A 19,647-nucleotide genomic window follows, 5' to 3' on the forward strand; every position below is an offset into this window, starting at 1 on the left:
TCACCTCCACCCACCCCTGGTTTGCCCCCCCCCACTTTCAAAGGCACGTGATCAGAAAGAGTAATTATGCTGCAAGTACAATCTGTTACCAAGGGAACTAATTGATTATGAACAAAATATAATCAATATTGATGCTGAATATGTGGGGGGAAAAACTTTATCATTAAGGTGTAGAAAACACTATATATCAACAAGTCCATAATTAACAAAAAATTGATGAAGGAAGCAAGTTTATTGGGCAGCATCAGATTTGAAGAGATTCTGTCAATTAATGGGTCATTGACATTCGGAGCTTACATATTAATTAGAACAACTTTCTAATTACAAAGTGCACCCGTAACTATTAAAATTTTTCCAGTCAGATCTGTGATCGCATTAAAATGTAGAAAGGGAACATAAAAGCCAAGAAAAATAGATAATACCTCTTTCATTTTAGACTGTGATGGAATTGCAAAACCATCCAAAACTTTAAAAACCCGCGCTCATCTTCCTTATGAATGCGAGTCTCTTGCGCAGAAGTAATATCAGCATGGAATATTTTACAAACTTTTTTTATAATCTTCTAGATTATAGCAGTTAATAGTAAAAGAAACCAAATTATAAGTCTTTGCATGCATAATTTAAAATTATTTTAATAGCTTTAAAAACATGTATTGCGCATGTGAGACTTCATTCGAAAGGAGACAGGAACTGGCTTAGACCAGAACATTGAAACAGCAGTGAGATTTTGTCAAGATTGCCCAGCGAAATGAAATCTCTAAATAGCCCCCCCCCCCCCCACCAATTCTGAAACTACTTTAACCCACATCTCAAATTGGAAGGACTCCAAGATTAAAACTAATGTTTGTTACCACAAAACAAACTATTATTTAAAAACACTAGATTGGCCCACTTTCTGTCCCGACTCCTGGCTATCATTACAGGGATCCAACACAGGCACTTGTGGCAGGTTCCACAGCATCCTGCTCCATCGTTAACACAGCAACTCTGTTTGGTCAAGGGAGGGGGGTGCGGGTGAGGTGCCGTCATTCAATTTGATTGTGCTTCTCCAGCAAACGGAGAGCACTTGGATATTAGTATCATTTTTATCTATTTTTAAGAGCACATCATTTTTTTATATAGATATTACATCCACATTAAGTCATTGATTGTCATATTAATCTCAGAGGGATGTGGCTTCAGAGGGTGAAATGAGTGTGGAGGAAATATGGCCCCCTGCCTTTTTGGAATGTGTGTATTGAAGGTGGTAATGTATCCTCCTCGTCTGGAACTTATTTGGAAGTCACATCACCTGTCAATCAAAGTTGGGCTCCGGCCACTAATTAGTGCACACCTTGCCATTGGCTAATTCAAATCACTCAATGTCACTATTGGCTAGAGCGCAGTATTTAGCATCAGAACAGGGCACATTGCTCTTTCTCTCTCTCTCCATGTGATGATAGACACGTACACTGTCCAATGCCACGTTCGCTACGGTGGACGTCACTTGGAAGGTTCGAGTATAAGATGTGCATTGCACTGAAGTTGATCCATAGTATCGCTATAGTTGAAACTGCTGTGGATCGATACCTGCAGTAGAGCCACACCTCCTTATGATCAGGGTCCGAGAGAATGCATATACCCCTGGGGACCACTTGTCCCAAGGGTGCCTCCCGATGACCAGGATTCCAGGAAGGGTGCGTATTACCCCTGCTATAGTTTGCGAATGTCAACTCTGCCTGTTTGAATCAATGTGTTGCATTTTCCCGTAACATTTCCCATGCTCTCCTATAAAAGCCACATGTGGTTGCAAGCCCTTGTGTCCAGATTCTTCTCTCTGTAAATCCACCTGATACTTTCTCAACACAACAGAGGGTAACCAGGAGAAGGGTAAAGACCATTATCGTGTCAGTGGAAGTGATGTCTGAAATGAGTATATGGGTTCAAAATGGAAAAGGATTGTTGCAGAATTTGTCTTGTACAGTTTCTCTGAGCACAATTTGTCACAGCACATGTTCTCGAAAAGAGGAAGGAGGCATTAAATAGCTTTGCAGTATTAAGGAAGGATGTCTGTAGATCTCTATGAGTTCAATCTCTGGATATTGTGGGAGGTAAGGAAAGAGTTTGCTGGATCGCCAGAAGATTTTTTTAATTCAATCTCCATTGTGAAGATACTGAGGATGATACAAAGAGAGCAAGTGTGCTGGCTTCATTCAAGAGAGGGAGCCGGGATGAACCAGGTCATCAGTAAAGTGGAGTTAACCAAGAAAGTGTAGGATGGAGCACAGCGCACAAACATGCTGGGGAAACTGACGACATTGAATATTCATCTGGCAACCAGAGGAGGTGGTTGTAGCAGATACTATGACAATGTTCCAGAAAATAACTGGCAAATGCATGGATAGAATGTAGATTTTTATGGACCAAATGCAGGGAGGTGGGACTAGTGAGGATGGGCCAATTGTACAGATATACGGATATGTTGGGTTTCAAGAGATATGGACCTAACGCAGGCAGGTGGGGCATGTATATGTGGGACTGATGAAGAGATAAATGGTTAGATTGGGTTTAAACAGATATTGGCCAAACGTAGGCAGGTGCATGTTGTGTGTGTGGGACAGTTTGGTCAGCATGAGCAATTTGAGCTGAGGGACTTGTTTTGACATGATGTGACTCGATGTCCTGGAAATACATCCATGAATTCCCACTGGCCAGAGGATCAGGCAAGGACCAGGGAGAAGCACAGAAATGGTGAACACGATTCCTCATCCGGCACTGGATGGGGAAGGGTGTGGATTGAAGTATGGAGAAAGTGGTTTTCGAGGGGAAGGTGGGGAGGAGGGGAAGGTGGTAGACAGTTAATGGAGTGAACAGATACTCCATTCAAATTGTGTTTCCGGGGGATGCCTTATATTTGTGAAACACAAGAGAATAGATTCTCGGGGTTGTCGAGAGGTGCCAGCATGGGACTGGAGCACAAAGACATTTACATGAACCAGTGGTGGTGACTCCACCGATGAGAGGGGATTTCAAAACAACTGGGTGAAGGAAGGTAGCAAAGAGGACAGAAGATGTGGTAACACCCACACACAGAGGGAGGAGAGGATGTGGAATAGAACAAGTAACTTGTTATTGTCTGAGTGATGCAGTTTGCTTCCCAGAGTCCAAAGTTATTGTTTGATCCAATTCATAAAGTTTGAAAAGAACCCTTTGTTTTTTTTACCAGCACCTTTCTTTCCCCGAGTGTGATCTTGGTTTAACTTCTCTGGAACCCAATTTGGATTTTTGGAGACATTTTCTATGAGTTCTGCCTGATCCTTGACTCTTCTCAGTGTTTCAATTCGCTCTATGAAGCCAGGCTTTGCCTCGTCTTTCTCAGACTGAATCAAGATGTCGATGTAAGCCGGTGTCGATAATGGGTTTGGTCTCAGAGCAATTTCCTCCAGTCTTTGAATGCTCTGGGATAATTGATCGATGAACTGCAGCACTGCTTCCTGAACCTCATCGAACTCCTCCCGAAGGGTTTCCAGGAACTTCTGCTGTGTCATCTTCTCACCACAAGCCTTCTCGTACTTTCTCTTCAGCTCATCGTACGTCCTCTTCTCCTTCTTCGTTTCATAGGAAAATTTGTACTTTTGGTTGAAGTGAACATTCCAGATACATTTTTGGGGACACACTGTACAGTACCCCTTACAGTCCATGGCCACACATTGATGTTTGTCTGCATCATTCGCAATACAGCAGACATCGTGGCAGGTGAAATGACATTTCTGACAGTTGGTGATGTAATGACCGCTCCTGCTGATGTCGACCTTCACTGGAACTGTGATTTCAATTTCATACTCAAAGTCTTTATTTGCATCCAGCTCTGTCTGGTGTTGCTTCAGGGCCTCTTGAGTTTTCCGGAGTCCCTCTAATTTGCTCAACCCGACTCGGATTTTCATCTGCAACCCCTCCACTGCAGCCTCCAGCTGCTGACGTTCCCTCAGAACCTCTTTCGTCAGACATAAACTTCTCGATTCCATTTTGTTCAGAGCACTGAAGAATTTCTTCATGCTGCTTGTTCCCATCTTCCAGAACATTGCATCAAAGTTATCGTCATCCTCTCCCTCACTGTCATCCGAGTTGTCCTGGTCGGCAGAGTTTCCAGAGCCTGGACGCTGGGCATAAATGGCAGAATTGTTGAACTTGAAGTGCAGAGGCGAACCATTTTTGTCCATGGGACAGGGAACGTTGGCCACCTTCAAGGCCTCCAGAACGGGGGGACTCTGCCCGTCTGCGAATGTCACCAGGATGAGAATGTTCTGGGCGATATCTTTGCCGAAAATAGAAAGAATCGCATCGAAGACATACTTCTGTGTGGGAGTCAGGCGGGGTAGTGAGGCTTGAGCCACAAAACACACGGCGTCGATCTGATCGATACCCTTTGGGGAGGTGAAGAACTCTTGGATCTGTTTAGTAATGAACTGATCTCGGCTTATCCCTCTGGTGTCTCCGAACCCTGGCGTGTCAATGATGGTCAGAGAGTATTCAATGTTAAATCCTACTTGATGGTGGAGTTCGTAGGCAGTGACTGAGGATGTCTGACTTTCAGCCTGCGATTTTCCCGTCGCTTCCTGTATTAATTTGTATCTAAAGTTGTCTCCCCATTCCACGCCCAAGATGTAGTTGACCATCCCATTGATGAGGGTCGTCTTTCCTGACCCTGTAGCTCCCAGAACCATAATTGACTTCATTCTCTTTGTTTTGGATGGATTTCCAAAGGAGCATTTCACCAACTGCTTGGACTGATCTAACATCATGGACCTCTGTAGTTTGAGTTGGAAAATGGAAGGATTGGCCTTGAAATCCAGTTGAGAATTGATGAGAAGTTTCACTGCTAGTCTCTTTGGATCATAATCTAATTTTATTAAAACCTCTTCACTTGCTTCACTGGACCCTGCTTTTCCACAGTGAGCAGACACTCGGACTCTGTACATTACATCCGGCTTCAGTCCCTTTAAATTATACTGACATTGGCTGCCTGTTGTCCATACCACCTCACACAATCCACCCTCCGTGTGGGATGAAGCTGTTGTTTCCTCTCTCCATTTAATCTTATACTGAATTATTTTAACATCAGCTCCAATCTGACTTGGGATGACCCAGGAAAGTATAACAATGGATGCACAATCCTGGAAGATAGGTTTACCAGGTGGGCTTGTAGGACGTGTGACAACACTGTTACTACCACTCGCCTTGCTGACCCCGACCTTAGTGACTGCTCTGTATTGGAATTGATACTCCTGGTGTGGCTGTAACCCAGATACTGTAAAGGTCTGGGATAGCTCAGGTGTACAGAGAGATGTCCATTCCTCCTGCTGCCTACTGCGGTACTCCACCTTGTAACCCACAATCTCGCCAGCACCATATCTGGGAGGCTGCAACTGCAGTGTCACGGAGTCGTGGGTTATTCCAACAGCCTTAGGTCTCTCCGGCTGTGACGGGGGTTCAAAGCATCGGCTCCTCACACAACTTCCTTCCCACAGGTAAATAGAAGCTCCCGTGTTGCTCTCACCCTGCACAGAAGCAACAAGGAATTTCAGTTTCCCACCTTCTCTGTTCGCTGTTGCAAAGTCCAGGAACAGTCGAGCCTGCTCCCTCATCTTCTGGGTTACAGATGGTGAGTGAAACCACTGCTCGCTGGGTCCTGTTGCATGGGTTCCTTCAGCCGGCTTTGGTGCCTGCATTGTCTGAGCTGTGTGAGATTGGAGGTAGGTAACTGCCTCTGACAGATAGAAATCCTCCTGTTGCAAGGTTGTAAATGTGAAGTACACCACGTAGTCTAAACCTGGATCTAACAGCTCCTTATCCAACTCACTTGTTGAGTGCATTATTGGTATATCTTTCAGGGTCTGGAGATAATACCCCACTATCCTCATCTCCCGTTCCTTGTCATCCAGCCATGTGGTCAGGGACTGCTGTCTGAACGGTGACTGTTCCTTGTTCTTCAATATATCCACCAGTGACCCTTCTTCACACCCACCTCCCCGAATGGATGGCAAAACTCTGGCTAAAGTCTTCTGGAAAACCAGTTTGTATTCCAGACACATCTCTTGGAACTGCAGTATCCTGTCCCTGATCTCAGGAAACTGAATGGCGACGTTGTCTTTCATCAGATTGTTGCTCCTCATCACTGCCTCGCTGAGTTGTTCCAGGACGTCCTGGCAGCGATTGACCAATCCCACACTTATCTCCCTCACCAACTGGACGGCTTTCGAGTCCAGTTTATTGAGAGGATAGAGCCAGACTGTTATGGGCACTGAATGCTCTCCATCTGACCCCAGTAAACTTGGGAGGCTTGTGTATATATTGATGGCCTCTTGGAATGTGGTGGGATTGCTCTTCAGTGAGAAATCCCCATAAAAGGTACAACTAAATTTCTCGGCCTTAGACTTTTGCACATCTGTCATTTTTAAGGAGGCCTCTCCCTGAATCGCAATCATTGGGAGACATTTAACCATTGCCTCCATATTACCCTGAATATCCCGTAGGTTCTCCGTTGAAGAAGTCATTTGATCAAACACAAAGAACGCATGCGCCCCGTACAACACGGCTGTAACCACATGAGTTGCCGACCCCTCATCAAACACACTCGGGTAGGTGATATTCTGCCTCCCTAAGTGACTCATGGTCAGTTGGTCAAACCTGGTTGTCGCTTTGTACTGAAGGGTAACTCGGGCCTGTTGAATTGAGCCCTTTGTGTCACTGAGATATTTTGCGGATCCTTTCACCTCCACTAACCCACCCAGGAAACTCGCTTTCAACGATCCCGACACGCTGAGCGCATTGGCTTTCTCCTCCATGGAGTCAGATGCAATGACGTGCATCTCTGTGCTGGGCTGATCTTGACTATTGAGGTTGCTCTGTAGGGTTTGTAAGTCCCACAAGGTGATGCCTGTAGAATAAGATAGGAACAAATGTTGAGGTAAATTGCATAATCCAAGTGAATAGCTTCTCTGCAGAATCATTTTCAATACAGGCTGTGTTTTGGACTGAAAGTAGAAACACAAGCCCCACTGGACTCATGATTTCTCTGCTTTGGGACAGGTTCCTTTCATATCCCGAACTTTCCTTATCAACGCTCAGCTGGCAGACCCTCGAATTGCTCACCCGCCTGGTCCCAGTGTAAAGCTGGATCGATATCTGTGGCATGAACAAAATTTGCCACTGATCATCAGGTCTGTGCTGAGTTATGAATGAAATTGTATTTTTTAAAATTTAAATGTAGATATACAGCATGGCTACAGGCCATTTCCGCCTACGAGTCCATGCCGTTCAAATTACACCCAATTAACCTACACCCCCAGTCCATTTTGAAGGGTGGGAAGAAACCAGAGCCACCGGGAAAACATACTGTTACGACCTAGACCAGCAGCAATAAAACATCACCAAGACAATAGTATCTTCAGAACAATAATTTGTATTAAATTCGCAACGGGCGAACGAGCACACTGAACCGCGGGCAAGCCTCGGAAGATCTAACTGTGAGGGGTCTGGGTGTGGGACAAGCCCACAGCCTGGCGGCTGATGTCATAAAGGTCCCAGGAGTCGCAAGCATTATGTGGTTCCGCGGGATTTAAGCGCGTACGAGAGTTCTAGTAAAGTCAGTTGGTTCAACTCACTTTCCACTCAGCATGGTTGTTTCGCTCGCTGCTTGCCTGGTGCGACAACAAACTATAACATAAAATCTTACTTGACTCTAAACTTATCCGCACTATCCTCAAAACTAAAGTGAAAAATTTCACCAAGCACTTGACACCGTCTTAACTTTAATATTTTTAAGTGTTACGGCTTATGGAATCCTGGAAGCTGTACAAATGGTAGTTAACATATTCATTTCCAGCTTTCATCTTGGGCAGAGGGCCAACACCATCCACAATAACTTTAGAAAAAGTTTCTCCAGAAGCAGGAATAGGTTTTAAAGGAGCCACTGAGGGACCTTGATTAAATTTCCCAGCAACCTGACCAGTGTGACAGGTCCAACAAAATGTCCCAACATCTTTTCTTAAGCGAGGCCAATAAAATTGTTTCATAATTTTATAGATAGTTTTGTTTACTCCAAAATTACCACCTAAAGGTGTACTGTGGGCCAAGGTTAAAATCTCATTGCTATAGGCTTTTGGAACTACAACCTGGTGAACAACTGCTCCATCTTCATTGGCAGGGATATCAGGTGATCTCCACTTCCTCATCAACACGCCTTCCTTGAAATAATATCCAACTGGCCATTTTGTTGGCCAAGAGAGCTTTATCCCTCACTTTAGTAAGATCAGGATCTCTTTTCTGCCTCTCTAGAAGCTCCTTTCGAGATAACGACCAATCTATTGGCAGGTCACTACAACCTAATTTCTGCTGCTCACTGGCACAGAACTCTGACCCTTTAAAATCATTTTGCACATCGCTTTTTTCACCATTGCCCACAGTACTGCACACACTGGATGTATTTCCAAATCTGTCTCTGTCTCACCAATGACTGGCTTATCTGATAACTTCACTGAAGGAACAACTTTATCCTCTGCTAAATCATTGTCTAATAACCACAAAATCCCATCATCTGCTAAACTTGATCTGATTCCTATCCTATCAAGTCCATTAACTAATTCTGATTTCAACGTTATCTTGTGCAAAGATATCGACTCCGAATCACGCCCCAAACCTCGAATCAAATTCATTTCACCCGCGGCAATCTTATCACCAAACTCCAAAACACTGTCAAGCATAGTGACAGGGCGGCTCCAGTGTGCTAAAAGATTTTTACTGACACTGGTGACGCTTCCTTTAATTAAACCTTATCCTTTTAACATGGAAGGTTTGAATTCCTTTCTGATTTTACCAGCAGCACCTGACCTTCTTTTACTTCCACATTTTTCATCTCTTTGAATACAAGCATCTGGTCCTACTTCCTTTCTTTCTTTCTCTTTAACACAGGACAGTTTGTTATTATGTGACTGGTTTCTTACGCAAAAATGTTTCCTTCTCTTGCCCCCCTTCTTCTTTACCTCTAGCACCACTTCCCCATTTATTTTCTACCCTATGTCATAATTACCCTTTTGGAATGTTTTATTGGGTACAAATCTAACCTTGTGAGATAACGCATACTCATCTGCTAATTTAGCAGCCTCTTGCCAAGTTGTCACTCCCTTTCATCTAAATATGCTTTTATGTCATTAGGAACACAACTTTTAATTTCTCAACCCTTTTAGTCTCTTATAGTCACCATTTATTTCTTTTGATGTGCACCATTGATCAAAACACACAACTTATCACAGACATAATCCATAGAAGACTGATCCACCAATTTGTTTACATTCCTGAATTTTTGTTGTTAAACCTGGTACCAATTCACAAGCCTTCAGCACAGCTTGCTTTAGAGTCTCATCTTCAGTGGCTTGTTGAACTGTAAGGGTGGAGTCCGCCTGCTGAGCCTTCCCTTTAATTACATTCTCTAACCCGAGGGACCAATGGTTTCTTGGCCATTTCAGACTCTCAGCAACTTTCTCAAAGTGCTGAAAATGTTTATCGATGTCAGCCTCATTGAATGGAGAGCTAACTTCACCTCTCATCTAAACATAAAACTCTCACAAAGACCGAGAGATTAAATTCCTTCAACTCTCATCCTTTCAATCTCCCTTTGTTTTGCTGCTTCCTCAGCTCTACGTGCTTCCAATTCTAGCTCTCCTTTCTTTTGTTCTCTCTCAAACTGTCTCTGTGTTTCAGCTTCATTTCTTCTTCTTCTTCCCTGTTTTTCTCCTTCTCCTCTTTGTTTTGCAGCTTCTTTCACCTATTGTTCACCTATTATTCTTTGGACCTCAGTTTTTCTCATCGACACTTTTATCTTCATAAGTTTCAACTCCTGAGCAATAATCAACGACGTGCTTTTTGCACCCTGACTTCTGCTCCTAGATCTTGTGATGTCTTGTGACATTTGCTGGGGCAATAGGATGGGGAACTGAAATGGGTGGCCTTTGGGAGATCCATGCTATTGTAGTGGAGAGAGCGAAGATGCTCAACCAAGCGATCTCTGGGTCTGCATTCAGCCTCTCCAATGTAGACAAAGCACCTCGGTTGTGATGTCAATTAATCCACTGACCAGAGGAAACCCACATGGGAGAATGTACAAACTCCTTACAGACAGTGTCAGATTCCAAACCATGCCACTGGCATCATTATAGCACCCAGATCTTAGAGGGTAGTTGGCCTGTTGGCCCATTCCCTTTGAGGAACTGGCATCAGTGCAACTGCTGGTCAAGTCCTCAGCTTCTTCCCAGGCAACCCTTGGGTTGCCCTCCTTGGATTCAGTTTGGGAACCTGCACTTAACGCCACACATCCACCACATGACATTCCCCTACCTGGGATCAGAGAGTCCGACCGACAGTCGTACAAAATTCCCAACTGGAAAGGGCGGCCCAGCGCGGACAGATGCAGGACATCATTCATTGTTGCCCCGAGAGTGGAGAACAGGGAACACCAGTGTCCTGAAAATGAAGATGTGGAATTAGAACATTAACTGTAAGGTGAGATAGGTGAGAGAGAGGGAGAGTAGCAATGAGGGGGAAAGTGGGAGGGGAGGGGGAAAGTGGGAGGGGAGGGGATGGAATTAGAGAAAGAGAGAGGGGAGGGAAGGGACAGAGAGAATTAAGATGGATGGATGCACTCGTGCACACACAGATACAGATATATACACGTAGATACACACACACACACAGATACATGCACACACACTCTCACACACACACCAGACGTGCACAAAAATGCACACTCACCTATCCACTCATCCACACACAAAGATACACTCACACCTATACTCTCAGACAGCCTCAACAAACCGGCATGAAGAAGGACTCCAAATAAATGAGCTGAATAGAAGGGGTGAGCCGGAGCGAGGAAGTGGAGAGGAGTTTCCGGAAATCACCAGTCTGGGTCTCTGGCAAGAGATAAGGAGAGGGAGGTAGTGAGAGGGGAGAGGAGATGAGTGAATGGGGAAAGGGGGTGCAAGTGAGGGAGGGAGAGATTGAAAGAGGGAAAAAGGCAGCATAGAGAGAAAAGCGGGTGAGAGAGGCAAGGAGAGTGGTGGAGAAAAGGAGGGGAGAGAGGGAGATGGTGAAAGAGGGTGTGAGGCGAGAGAGAGATATTTTATGAGACATTAAGAGAGAGAGGAAGGAAGGGAGAGAGAGAAAAGAGAGTAGATAACGGTACAGAGGAGGAGAGAGCGGGAGAGTAAAGAGGGAGGAGAGAGTGAGAGGGGACATGAGACCATGTAATGGGTGAGTGAGAGAAAGAATGGGAGAGATGGAGGGATAGAGAGAGGGGTGGAAAACATACACAATCTCTCATACACACATACACGCATGCACAACTGTATGTACACACACCCTCACACACTTGTTCACAACACACACGCACTCAGCTGTTTCGACTTTTGCACCCAACCGATGGACCGTACATGAAACTGTTTCACTTACTGGGAGATGTGGCGTTGGTTTACAGGTGAAGGGGGATTGAAGGGTGATGGGACAAGCGGTCTCTCGAGGAAATCGTCCTGCACGGTCAGAACGAATGACAGACTGATCCTCACAAGTCCGACTGACCCCAAAGCAAGCGGAGCTGCCCACGGGGAGGGGGGCTTCTGGCGCTGGTCCCACCCCGCGGTGTGGGTTGTGGGTCAGATCGACTTTCACTTTCGCTCCCAGGTCTATTGTCGGAGCCTTTCCGAGAAAAACTGAAATAGACTGTCCCACACCGATGGCGCAAAGTATGACCCCAAGTAAATGAGCTGAGTAGAAGGGGTGAGCCGGAGCTCGGGAATGGAGAGGAGTTTCTGGGAAATCACCAGCTGGGTCTCTGGCTTGGGAGAGGGAGGTGATGAGAGGGGAGAGGAGATGGGTGAATGGGGAAACGGGGTGCGAGAGAGGAAGGGAAAGAGAGAAAGAGAGAATAAGGCAGCAAAGAGGGCGAGAGAGGAAAGGAGAATGGTGGAGGAAAGGAGGGGAGAGATGGTGAAACAGGGTGCGAGGGTAGAGAGAGGCATTTTACGAAAGAGGTTAATGGAGGGGGCGTGAGAGACGGAGAGGGGAAGAGAGCGGGATAAGGGGGAGAGGGAGATGGTGAAAGAGGTTGCGAGGGTAGAGAGAGACATTTTACGAGGGAGGTTAAGGGAAAGAGAGGCGGAGAAACAGAGGGAGAGAGGAAGGGAGGGAATGAGAGACGGAGAGAGAAAGGAGAGTAGAAAATGGTACAGAGGAGTAGAGAGGGAGAGATCGGGACAGGGGAGAGGGGGAGGGGACATGAGACCATGCCGTGAGAAATAGAGAGATGGAGGGACAGAGAGAGAAAGCGAGAGAGAGGGGTGGAAAACTGAACAATAATCTCTCTCTCTCTCTATCATACACACAATCTCTCTCTCTCTCTCTCTATCACACACACAATCTCTGACACACATGTGCACCCAAGCACACACACACGCTCACAAAACACACACACTAGCTCACAAAACACATACACTCAGCTATTTCGACGCTTGCACCCAACCGATGGTCGGTACAAGAAACTGTTTCACTTACTGGGAGATGTGGCGTTGGTTTACAGGTGAAGGGGGATTGAAGGGTGATGGGACAAGCGGTCTCACTAGGAAATCGTCCTGCACGGTCAGAACGAATGACAGACTGATCCTCACAAGTCCGACTGACCCCAAAGCAAGCGGAGCTGCCCACGGGGAGGGGGGCTTCTGGCGCCGGTCCCACCCCTGCGGTGTGGGTTGTGGGTCAGATCGACTTTCACTTTCGCTCCCAGGTCTATTGTCGGAGCCTTTCCGAGAAAACTGAAATAGACTGTCCCACACCAATGGCACGAAGTATGACCCCAACTAAATGAGCTGAGTAGAAGGGGTGAGCCGGAGCTCGGGAATGGAGAGGAGTTTCTGGGAAATCACCAGCTGGGTCTCTGGCTTGGGAGAGGGAGGTGATGAGAGGGGAGAGGAGATGGATGAATGGGGAAAGGGGGTGCAAGTGAAGGAGGGAGAGATCGAAAGAGGGAAAAAGGCAGCATAGAGAGAAAAGGGGGTGAGAGAGGGAAGGAGAGTGGTGGAGAAAAGGAGGGGAGAGAGGGAGATGGTGAAAGAGGGTGCGAGGCGAGAGAGAGATATTTTACTAGAGAGGTTAATGGAGGGGGCGTGAGAGACGGAGAGAGAAAGGAGTAGGGGAAGAGAGCGGGATAAGGGGGAGGGAGATGGTGAAAGAGGTTGCGAGGGTAGAGAGAGACATTTTACGAGGGAGGTTAAGGGAGGGAGAGGCGGAGATAAAGAGGGAGAGAGAAAGGATAGTAGATAATGGTACAGAGGAGTAGAGAGGGAGAGATCGGGACAGGGGAGAGGGGGAGGGGACATGAGACCATGCCGTTAGAAATAGAGAGAGATGGAGGGACAGAGAGAGGAAGCGAGAGGAGGGTGAAAAACTGAACAATAATCTCACTCGCTCTTTCTCTCTATCACAAACACAATCTCTCGCACACATGTGCACCCAAGCACACACACACTTGCTCACAAAACACATACACTCAGCTATTTCAACGCTTGCACCCAACCGATGGTCGCTACAAGAAACTGTTTCACTTACTGGGGGATGTGGCGTTGGTTTACAGGTGAAGGGGGATTGAAGGGTGATGGGACGAGCGGTCTCACTAGGAAACCGTCCTGCACGGTCAGAACGAATGCCAGACTCTGATCCTCACAAGTCCGACTGACCCCAAAGCAAGCGGAGCTGCCCACGGGGAGGGGGGCTTCTGGCGCTGGTCCCACCCCGCGGTGTGGGTTGTGGGTCAGATCGACTTTCACTTTCGCTCCCAGGTCTATTGTCGGAGCCTTTCCGAGAAAAACTGAAATAGACTGTCCCACACCGATGGCGCAAAGTATGACCCCAAGTAAATGAGCTGAGTAGAAGGGGTGAGCCGGAGCTCGGGAATGGAGAGGAGTTTCTGGGAAATCACCAGCTGGGTCTCTGGCTTGGGAGAGGGAGGTGATGAGAGGGGAGAGGAGATGGGTGAATGGGGAAACGGGGTGCGAGAGAGGAAGGGAAAGAGAGAAAGAGAGAATAAGGCAGCAAAGAGGGCGAGAGAGGAAAGGAGAATGGTGGAGGAAAGGAGGGGAGAGATGGTGAAACAGGGTGCGAGGGTAGAGAGAGGCATTTTACGAAAGAGGTTAATGGAGGGGGCGTGAGAGACGGAGAGGGGAAGAGAGCGGGATAAGGGGGAGAGGGAGATGGTGAAAGAGGTTGCGAGGGTAGAGAGAGACATTTTACGAGGGAGGTTAAGGGAAAGAGAGGCGGAGAAACAGAGGGAGAGAGGAAGGGAGGGAATGAGAGACGGAGAGAGAAAGGAGAGTAGAAAATGGTACAGAGGAGTAGAGAGGGAGAGATCGGGACAGGGGAGAGGGGGAGGGGACATGAGACCATGCCGTGAGAAATAGAGAGATGGAGGGACAGAGAGAGAAAGCGAGAGAGAGGGGTGGAAAACTGAACAATAATCTCTCTCTCTCTCTATCATACACACAATCTCTCTCTCTCTCTCTCTATCACACACACAATCTCTGACACACATGTGCACCCAAGCACACACACACGCTCACAAAACACACACACTAGCTCACAAAACACATACACTCAGCTATTTCGACGCTTGCACCCAACCGATGGTCGGTACAAGAAACTGTTTCACTTACTGGGAGATGTGGCGTTGGTTTACAGGTGAAGGGGGATTGAAGGGTGATGGGACAAGCGGTCTCACTAGGAAATCGTCCTGCACGGTCAGAACGAATGACAGACTGATCCTCACAAGTCCGACTGACCCCAAAGCAAGCGGAGCTGCCCACGGGGAGGGGGGCTTCTGGCGCCGGTCCCACCCCTGCGGTGTGGGTTGTGGGTCAGATCGACTTTCACTTTCGCTCCCAGGTCTATTGTCGGAGCCTTTCCGAGAAAACTGAAATAGACTGTCCCACACCAATGGCACGAAGTATGACCCCAACTAAATGAGCTGAGTAGAAGGGGTGAGCCGGAGCTCGGGAATGGAGAGGAGTTTCTGGGAAATCACCAGCTGGGTCTCTGGCTTGGGAGAGGGAGGTGATGAGAGGGGAGAGGAGATGGATGAATGGGGAAAGGGGGTGCAAGTGAAGGAGGGAGAGATCGAAAGAGGGAAAAAGGCAGCATAGAGAGAAAAGGGGGTGAGAGAGGGAAGGAGAGTGGTGGAGAAAAGGAGGGGAGAGAGGGAGATGGTGAAAGAGGGTGCGAGGCGAGAGAGAGATATTTTACTAGAGAGGTTAATGGAGGGGGCGTGAGAGACGGAGAGAGAAAGGAGTAGGGGAAGAGAGCGGGATAAGGGGGAGGGAGATGGTGAAAGAGGTTGCGAGGGTAGAGAGAGACATTTTACGAGGGAGGTTAAGGGAGGGAGAGGCGGAGATAAAGAGGGAGAGAGAAAGGATAGTAGATAATGGTACAGAGGAGTAGAGAGGGAGAGATCGGGACAGGGGAGAGGGGGAGGGGACATGAGACCATGCCGTTAGAAATAGAGAGAGATGGAGGGACAGAGAGAGGAAGCGAGAGGAGGGTGAAAAACTGAACAATAATCTCACTCGCTCTTTCTCTCTATCACAAACACAATCTCTCGCACACATGTGCACCCAAGCACACACACACTTGCTCACAAAACACATACACTCAGCTATTTCAACGCTTGCACCCAACCGATGGTCGCTACAAGAAACTGTTTCACTTACTGGGGGATGTGGCGTTGGTTTACAGGTGAAGGGGGATTGAAGGGTGATGGGACGAGCGGTCTCACTAGGAAACCGTCCTGCACGGTCAGAACGAATGACAGACTCTGATCCTCACAAGTCCGACTGACCCCAAAGCAAGCGGAGCTGCCCACGGGGAGGGGGGCTTTTGGCGCCGGTCCCACCCCGCGGTGTGGGTTGTGGGTCAGATCGACTTTCACTTTCGCTCCCAGGTCTATTGTCGGAGCCTTTCCGAGAAAAACTGAAATAGACTGTCCCACACCGATGGCACGAAGTATGACCCCAACTAAATGAGCTGAGTAGAAGGGGTGAGCCGGAGCTCGGGAATGGAGAGGAGTTTCTGGGAAATCACCAGCTGGGTCTCTGGCTTGGGAGAGGGAGGTGATGAGAGGGGAGAGAAGATGGGTGAATGGGGAAACGGGGTGCGAGAGAGGAAGGGAAAGAGAGAATAAGGCAGCAAAGAGGGCGAGAGAGGAAAGGAGAGTGGTGGAGGAAAGGAGGGGAGAGATTGTGAAACAGGGTGCGAGGGTAGAGAGAGGCATTTTACGAAAGAGGTTAATGGAGGGGGCGTGAGAGACGGAGAGAGAAAGGAGAGGGGAAGAGAGCGGGATAAGGGGGAGAGGGAGATGGTGAAAGAGGGTGCGAGGCGAGAGAGAGATATTTTACGAGAGAGGTTAATGGAGGGGGTGTGAGTGACGGAGAGAAAGGAGGAGGGGAAGAGAACGGGATAAGGGGGAGGGAGATGGTGAAAGAGGTTGCGAGGATAGAGAGACATTTTACGAGGGAGGTTAAGGGAGAGAGGCGGAGATAAAGAGGGAGAGAGAAAGGAGAGTAGATAATGGTACAGAGGAGTAGAGAGGAAGAGATCGGGACAGGGGAGAGGGGGAGGGGACATGAGACCATGCCGTGAGAAATAGAGAGATGGAGGGACAGAGAGAGGAGGCGAGAGAGAGGGGTGTAAAACTGAACAATCTCTCTCTCTCTCTCTCTCTCTCTATCACACACACAATCTCTGACACACATGTGCACCCAAGCACACACACACGCTCACAAAACACACACACTTGCTCACAAAACACATACACTCAGCTATTTCGACGCTTGCATCCAACCGATGGACCGTACATGAAACTGTTTCACTTACTGGGAGATGTGGCGTTGGTTTACAGTTGAAGGGGGATTGAAGGGTGATGGGACGAGCGGTCTCACTAGGAAATCGTCCTGCACGGTCAGAACGAATGCCAGACTCTGAGCCTCACAAGTCCGACTGACCCCGAAGCAAGCGGAGCTGCCCACGGGGAGGGGGGCTTCCGGCGCCGGTCCCACCCCGCGGTGTGGGTTGTGGGTCAGATCGACTTTCAATTTCGCTCCCAGGTCTATTGTCGGAGCCTTTCCGAGAAAACTGAAATAGACTGTCCCACACCGATGGCACGAAGTATGACCCCAACTAAATGAACTGAGTAGAAGGGGTGAGCCGGAGCTCGGGAATGGAGAGGAGTTTCTGGGAAATCACCAGCTGGGTCTCTGGCTTGGGAGAGGGAGGTGATGAGAGGGGAGAGGAGATGGGTGAATGGGGAAAGGGGGTGCAAGTGAAGGAGGGAGAGATCGAAAGAGGGAAAAAGGCAGCATAGAGAGAAAAGGGGGTGAGAGATGGAAGGAGAGTGGTGGAGAAAAGGAGGGGAGAGAGGGAGATGGTGAAAGAGGGTGCGAGGCGAGAGAGAGATATTTTACGAGAGAGGTTAATGGAGGGGGCGTGAGAGACGGAGAGAGAAAGGAGGAGGGGAAGAGAGCAGGATAAGGGGGAGGGAGATAGTGAAAGAGGTTGCGAGGGTAGAGAGAGACTTTTTATGAGGGAGGTTAAGGGAGGGAGAGGCGGAGATAAAGAGGGAGAGAGAAAGGAGAGTAGATAATGGTACAGAGGAGTAGAGAGGAAGAGATCGGGACAGGGGAGAGGGGGAGGGGACATGAGACCATGCCGTGAGAAATAGAGAGATTGAGGGACAGAGAGAGGAAGCGAGAGGGGGGTGAAAAACTGAACAATAATCTCTCTCTCTCTTTCTCTCTATCACACACGCAATCTTTCACACACATGTACACCCATGCACAACCGCATGCACACACACACATTTGCTCACAAAACACACACACTCAGCTATTTCGATGCTTGCACCCAACCGATGGTCGGTACATGAAACTGTTTCACTTACTGGGAGATGTGGCGTTGGTTTACAGGTGAAGGGGGATTGAAGGGTGATGGGACGAGCGATCTCACTAGGAAACCGTCCTGCACGGTCAGAACGAATGCCAGACTCTGAGCCTCACAAGTCCGACTGACCCCGAAGCAAGCGGAGCTGCCCACGGGGAGGGGGGCTTCTGGCGCCGGTCCCACCCCGCGGTGTGGGTTGTGGGTCAGATCGACTTTCACTTTCGCTCCCAGGTCTATTGTCGGAGCCTTTCCGAGGAAACTGAAATAGACTGTCCCACATCGATGGCACGAAGTATGACCCCAACTAAATGAGCTGAGTAGAAGGGGTGAGCCGGAGCTCGGGAATGGAGAGGAGTTTCTAGGAAATCACCAGCTGGGTCTCTGGCTTGGGAGAGGGTGGTGGTGAGAGGGTAGAGGAGATGGGTGAATGGGGAAACGGGGTGCGAGAGAGGAAGGGAAAGAGAGAAAGAGAGAATAAGGCAGCAAAGAGGGCGAGAGAGGAAAGGAGAATGGTGGAGGAAAGGAGGGGAGAGATGGTGAAACAGGGTGCGAGGGTAGAGTGGCATTTTACGAAAGAGGTTAATGGAGGGGGCGTGAGAGACGGAGAGAGAAAGGAGAGGGGAAGAGAGCGGGATAAGGGGGAGAGGGAGATGGTGAAAGAGTTTGCGAGGGTAGAGAGAGACATTTTACGAGGGAGGTTAAGGGAAAGAGAAGCGGAGATAAAGAGGGAGAGAGGAAGGGAGGGAACGAGAGACGGAGAGAGAAAGGAGAGTAGAAAATGGTACAGAGGAGTAGAGAGGGAGAGATCGGGACAGGGGAGAGGGGGAGGGGACATGAGACCATGCCGTGTGAAATAGAGATGGAGGGACAGAGAGAGGAAGCGAGAGAGAGGGGTGGAAAACTGAACAATAATCTCTCTCTCTCTCTATCATACACACAATCTCTCTCTCTCTCTCTATCACACACACAATCTTTCACACACATGTGCACCCAAGCACACACACACTTGTTCACAAAACACGGGGAGGGTGTATTCTGGCGCCGGTCCCACCCCGCGTGGGTTCTGCCAAATATCCTTTTCTGTTTCGTTTTCGGTTGTAGAATCGCTGCTTTCCGGGAAATACAAAGATCGACCTCATGCCCAACGGAAAAGAAATTAAGGACAATTCCTGGCGGATCAGAGATTCGGAGGTTGAGTCAGGAGCCAAACCCAGAGTCGACAATCCTGATTCATTACCGGACTGAGCGGAACAGTCGTGGAGCAGTGGGGGGAGAAAGGGGGAGAGAATAGGGGAGTGGAGGAGTCCATGGGGGAGGGGGACGGGAGAGGAGGGTTAGGGCCCGACCGAAAGGGTAGATCTGTGAGTAAAATATTTGTTTTATTAAAACACAGAATTGATTTATAAATTGTGCTCCTCTGTTCAGATCGACAGTTGGGAGGTCCGGTCAGCCCCCCCCCCCCCAAGTCAGCTCCAACGCCCAGCCCCATCTCAGCCCAGTTAGTTCCCTTCCCTTTCACTCCCCCCGCCCCTCACATCTCAGCCCGGTTTTAGTGGGCAAAGTAGTCGCCCCCAATGAGAAGCTGGAGTAACCCGGTGAGGTGCTGGTGCTCCTCTCCGGCGAGCCCTGGCAGCACCGCAC

The 19,647-nt window shown here is 48.4% G+C and overlaps 1 protein-coding gene across 3 annotated transcripts; it reads right to left on the reverse strand.

Moving 5' to 3' along the window:
* Positions 1–213: 213 nt before the first annotated feature.
* LOC138754836 (uncharacterized) lies at positions 214–19,259 on the reverse strand. Of its 3 annotated transcripts, none has more exons than XM_069919727.1 (3): positions 19,058–19,259; positions 10,372–10,497; positions 214–6,916 (listed from the first exon to the last, which is right to left on the reverse strand). In XM_069919727.1, exons 1-3 carry the CDS (start codon positions 19,143–19,145, stop codon positions 3,150–3,152), a joined length of 3,981 nt encoding a protein of 1,326 aa, XP_069775828.1. In that variant the 5' UTR covers positions 19,146–19,259; the 3' UTR covers positions 214–3,149. The 3 variants fall into 3 exon arrangements, with proteins under 3 accessions (XP_069775828.1, XP_069775830.1, XP_069775829.1); XM_069919729.1 differs by lacking the exon at positions 19,058–19,259 and adding an exon at positions 13,633–16,615; XM_069919728.1 differs by lacking the exon at positions 19,058–19,259 and adding an exon at positions 11,485–16,615.
* Positions 19,260–19,647: the final 388 nt, after the last annotated feature.

This window comes from Narcine bancroftii, chromosome 2 (assembly GCF_036971445.1).
Source record: "Narcine bancroftii isolate sNarBan1 chromosome 2, sNarBan1.hap1, whole genome shotgun sequence".
Classification (NCBI taxonomy): Eukaryota; Metazoa; Chordata; class Chondrichthyes; order Torpediniformes; family Narcinidae; genus Narcine; species Narcine bancroftii.

What these genes read in the sequence shown, in the direction of transcription:
- LOC138754836 (XM_069919727.1), bottom strand. Translation starts at nt 19,145, where the DNA reads ATGAGGTCGATCTTTGTATTTCCCGGAAAGCAGCGATTCTACAACCGA. An exon ending in TTTGGCAGAACCCACGCGGG is followed by an intron (nt 10,498 to 19,057) that starts GTGGGACCGGCG and finishes CTTCATTTTCAG; the next exon opens with GACACTGGTGTTCCCTGTTC. An exon ending in GTCGGACTCTCTGATCCCAG is followed by an intron (nt 6,917 to 10,371) that starts GTAGGGGAATGT and finishes CTTATTCTACAG; the next exon opens with GCATCACCTTGTGGGACTTA.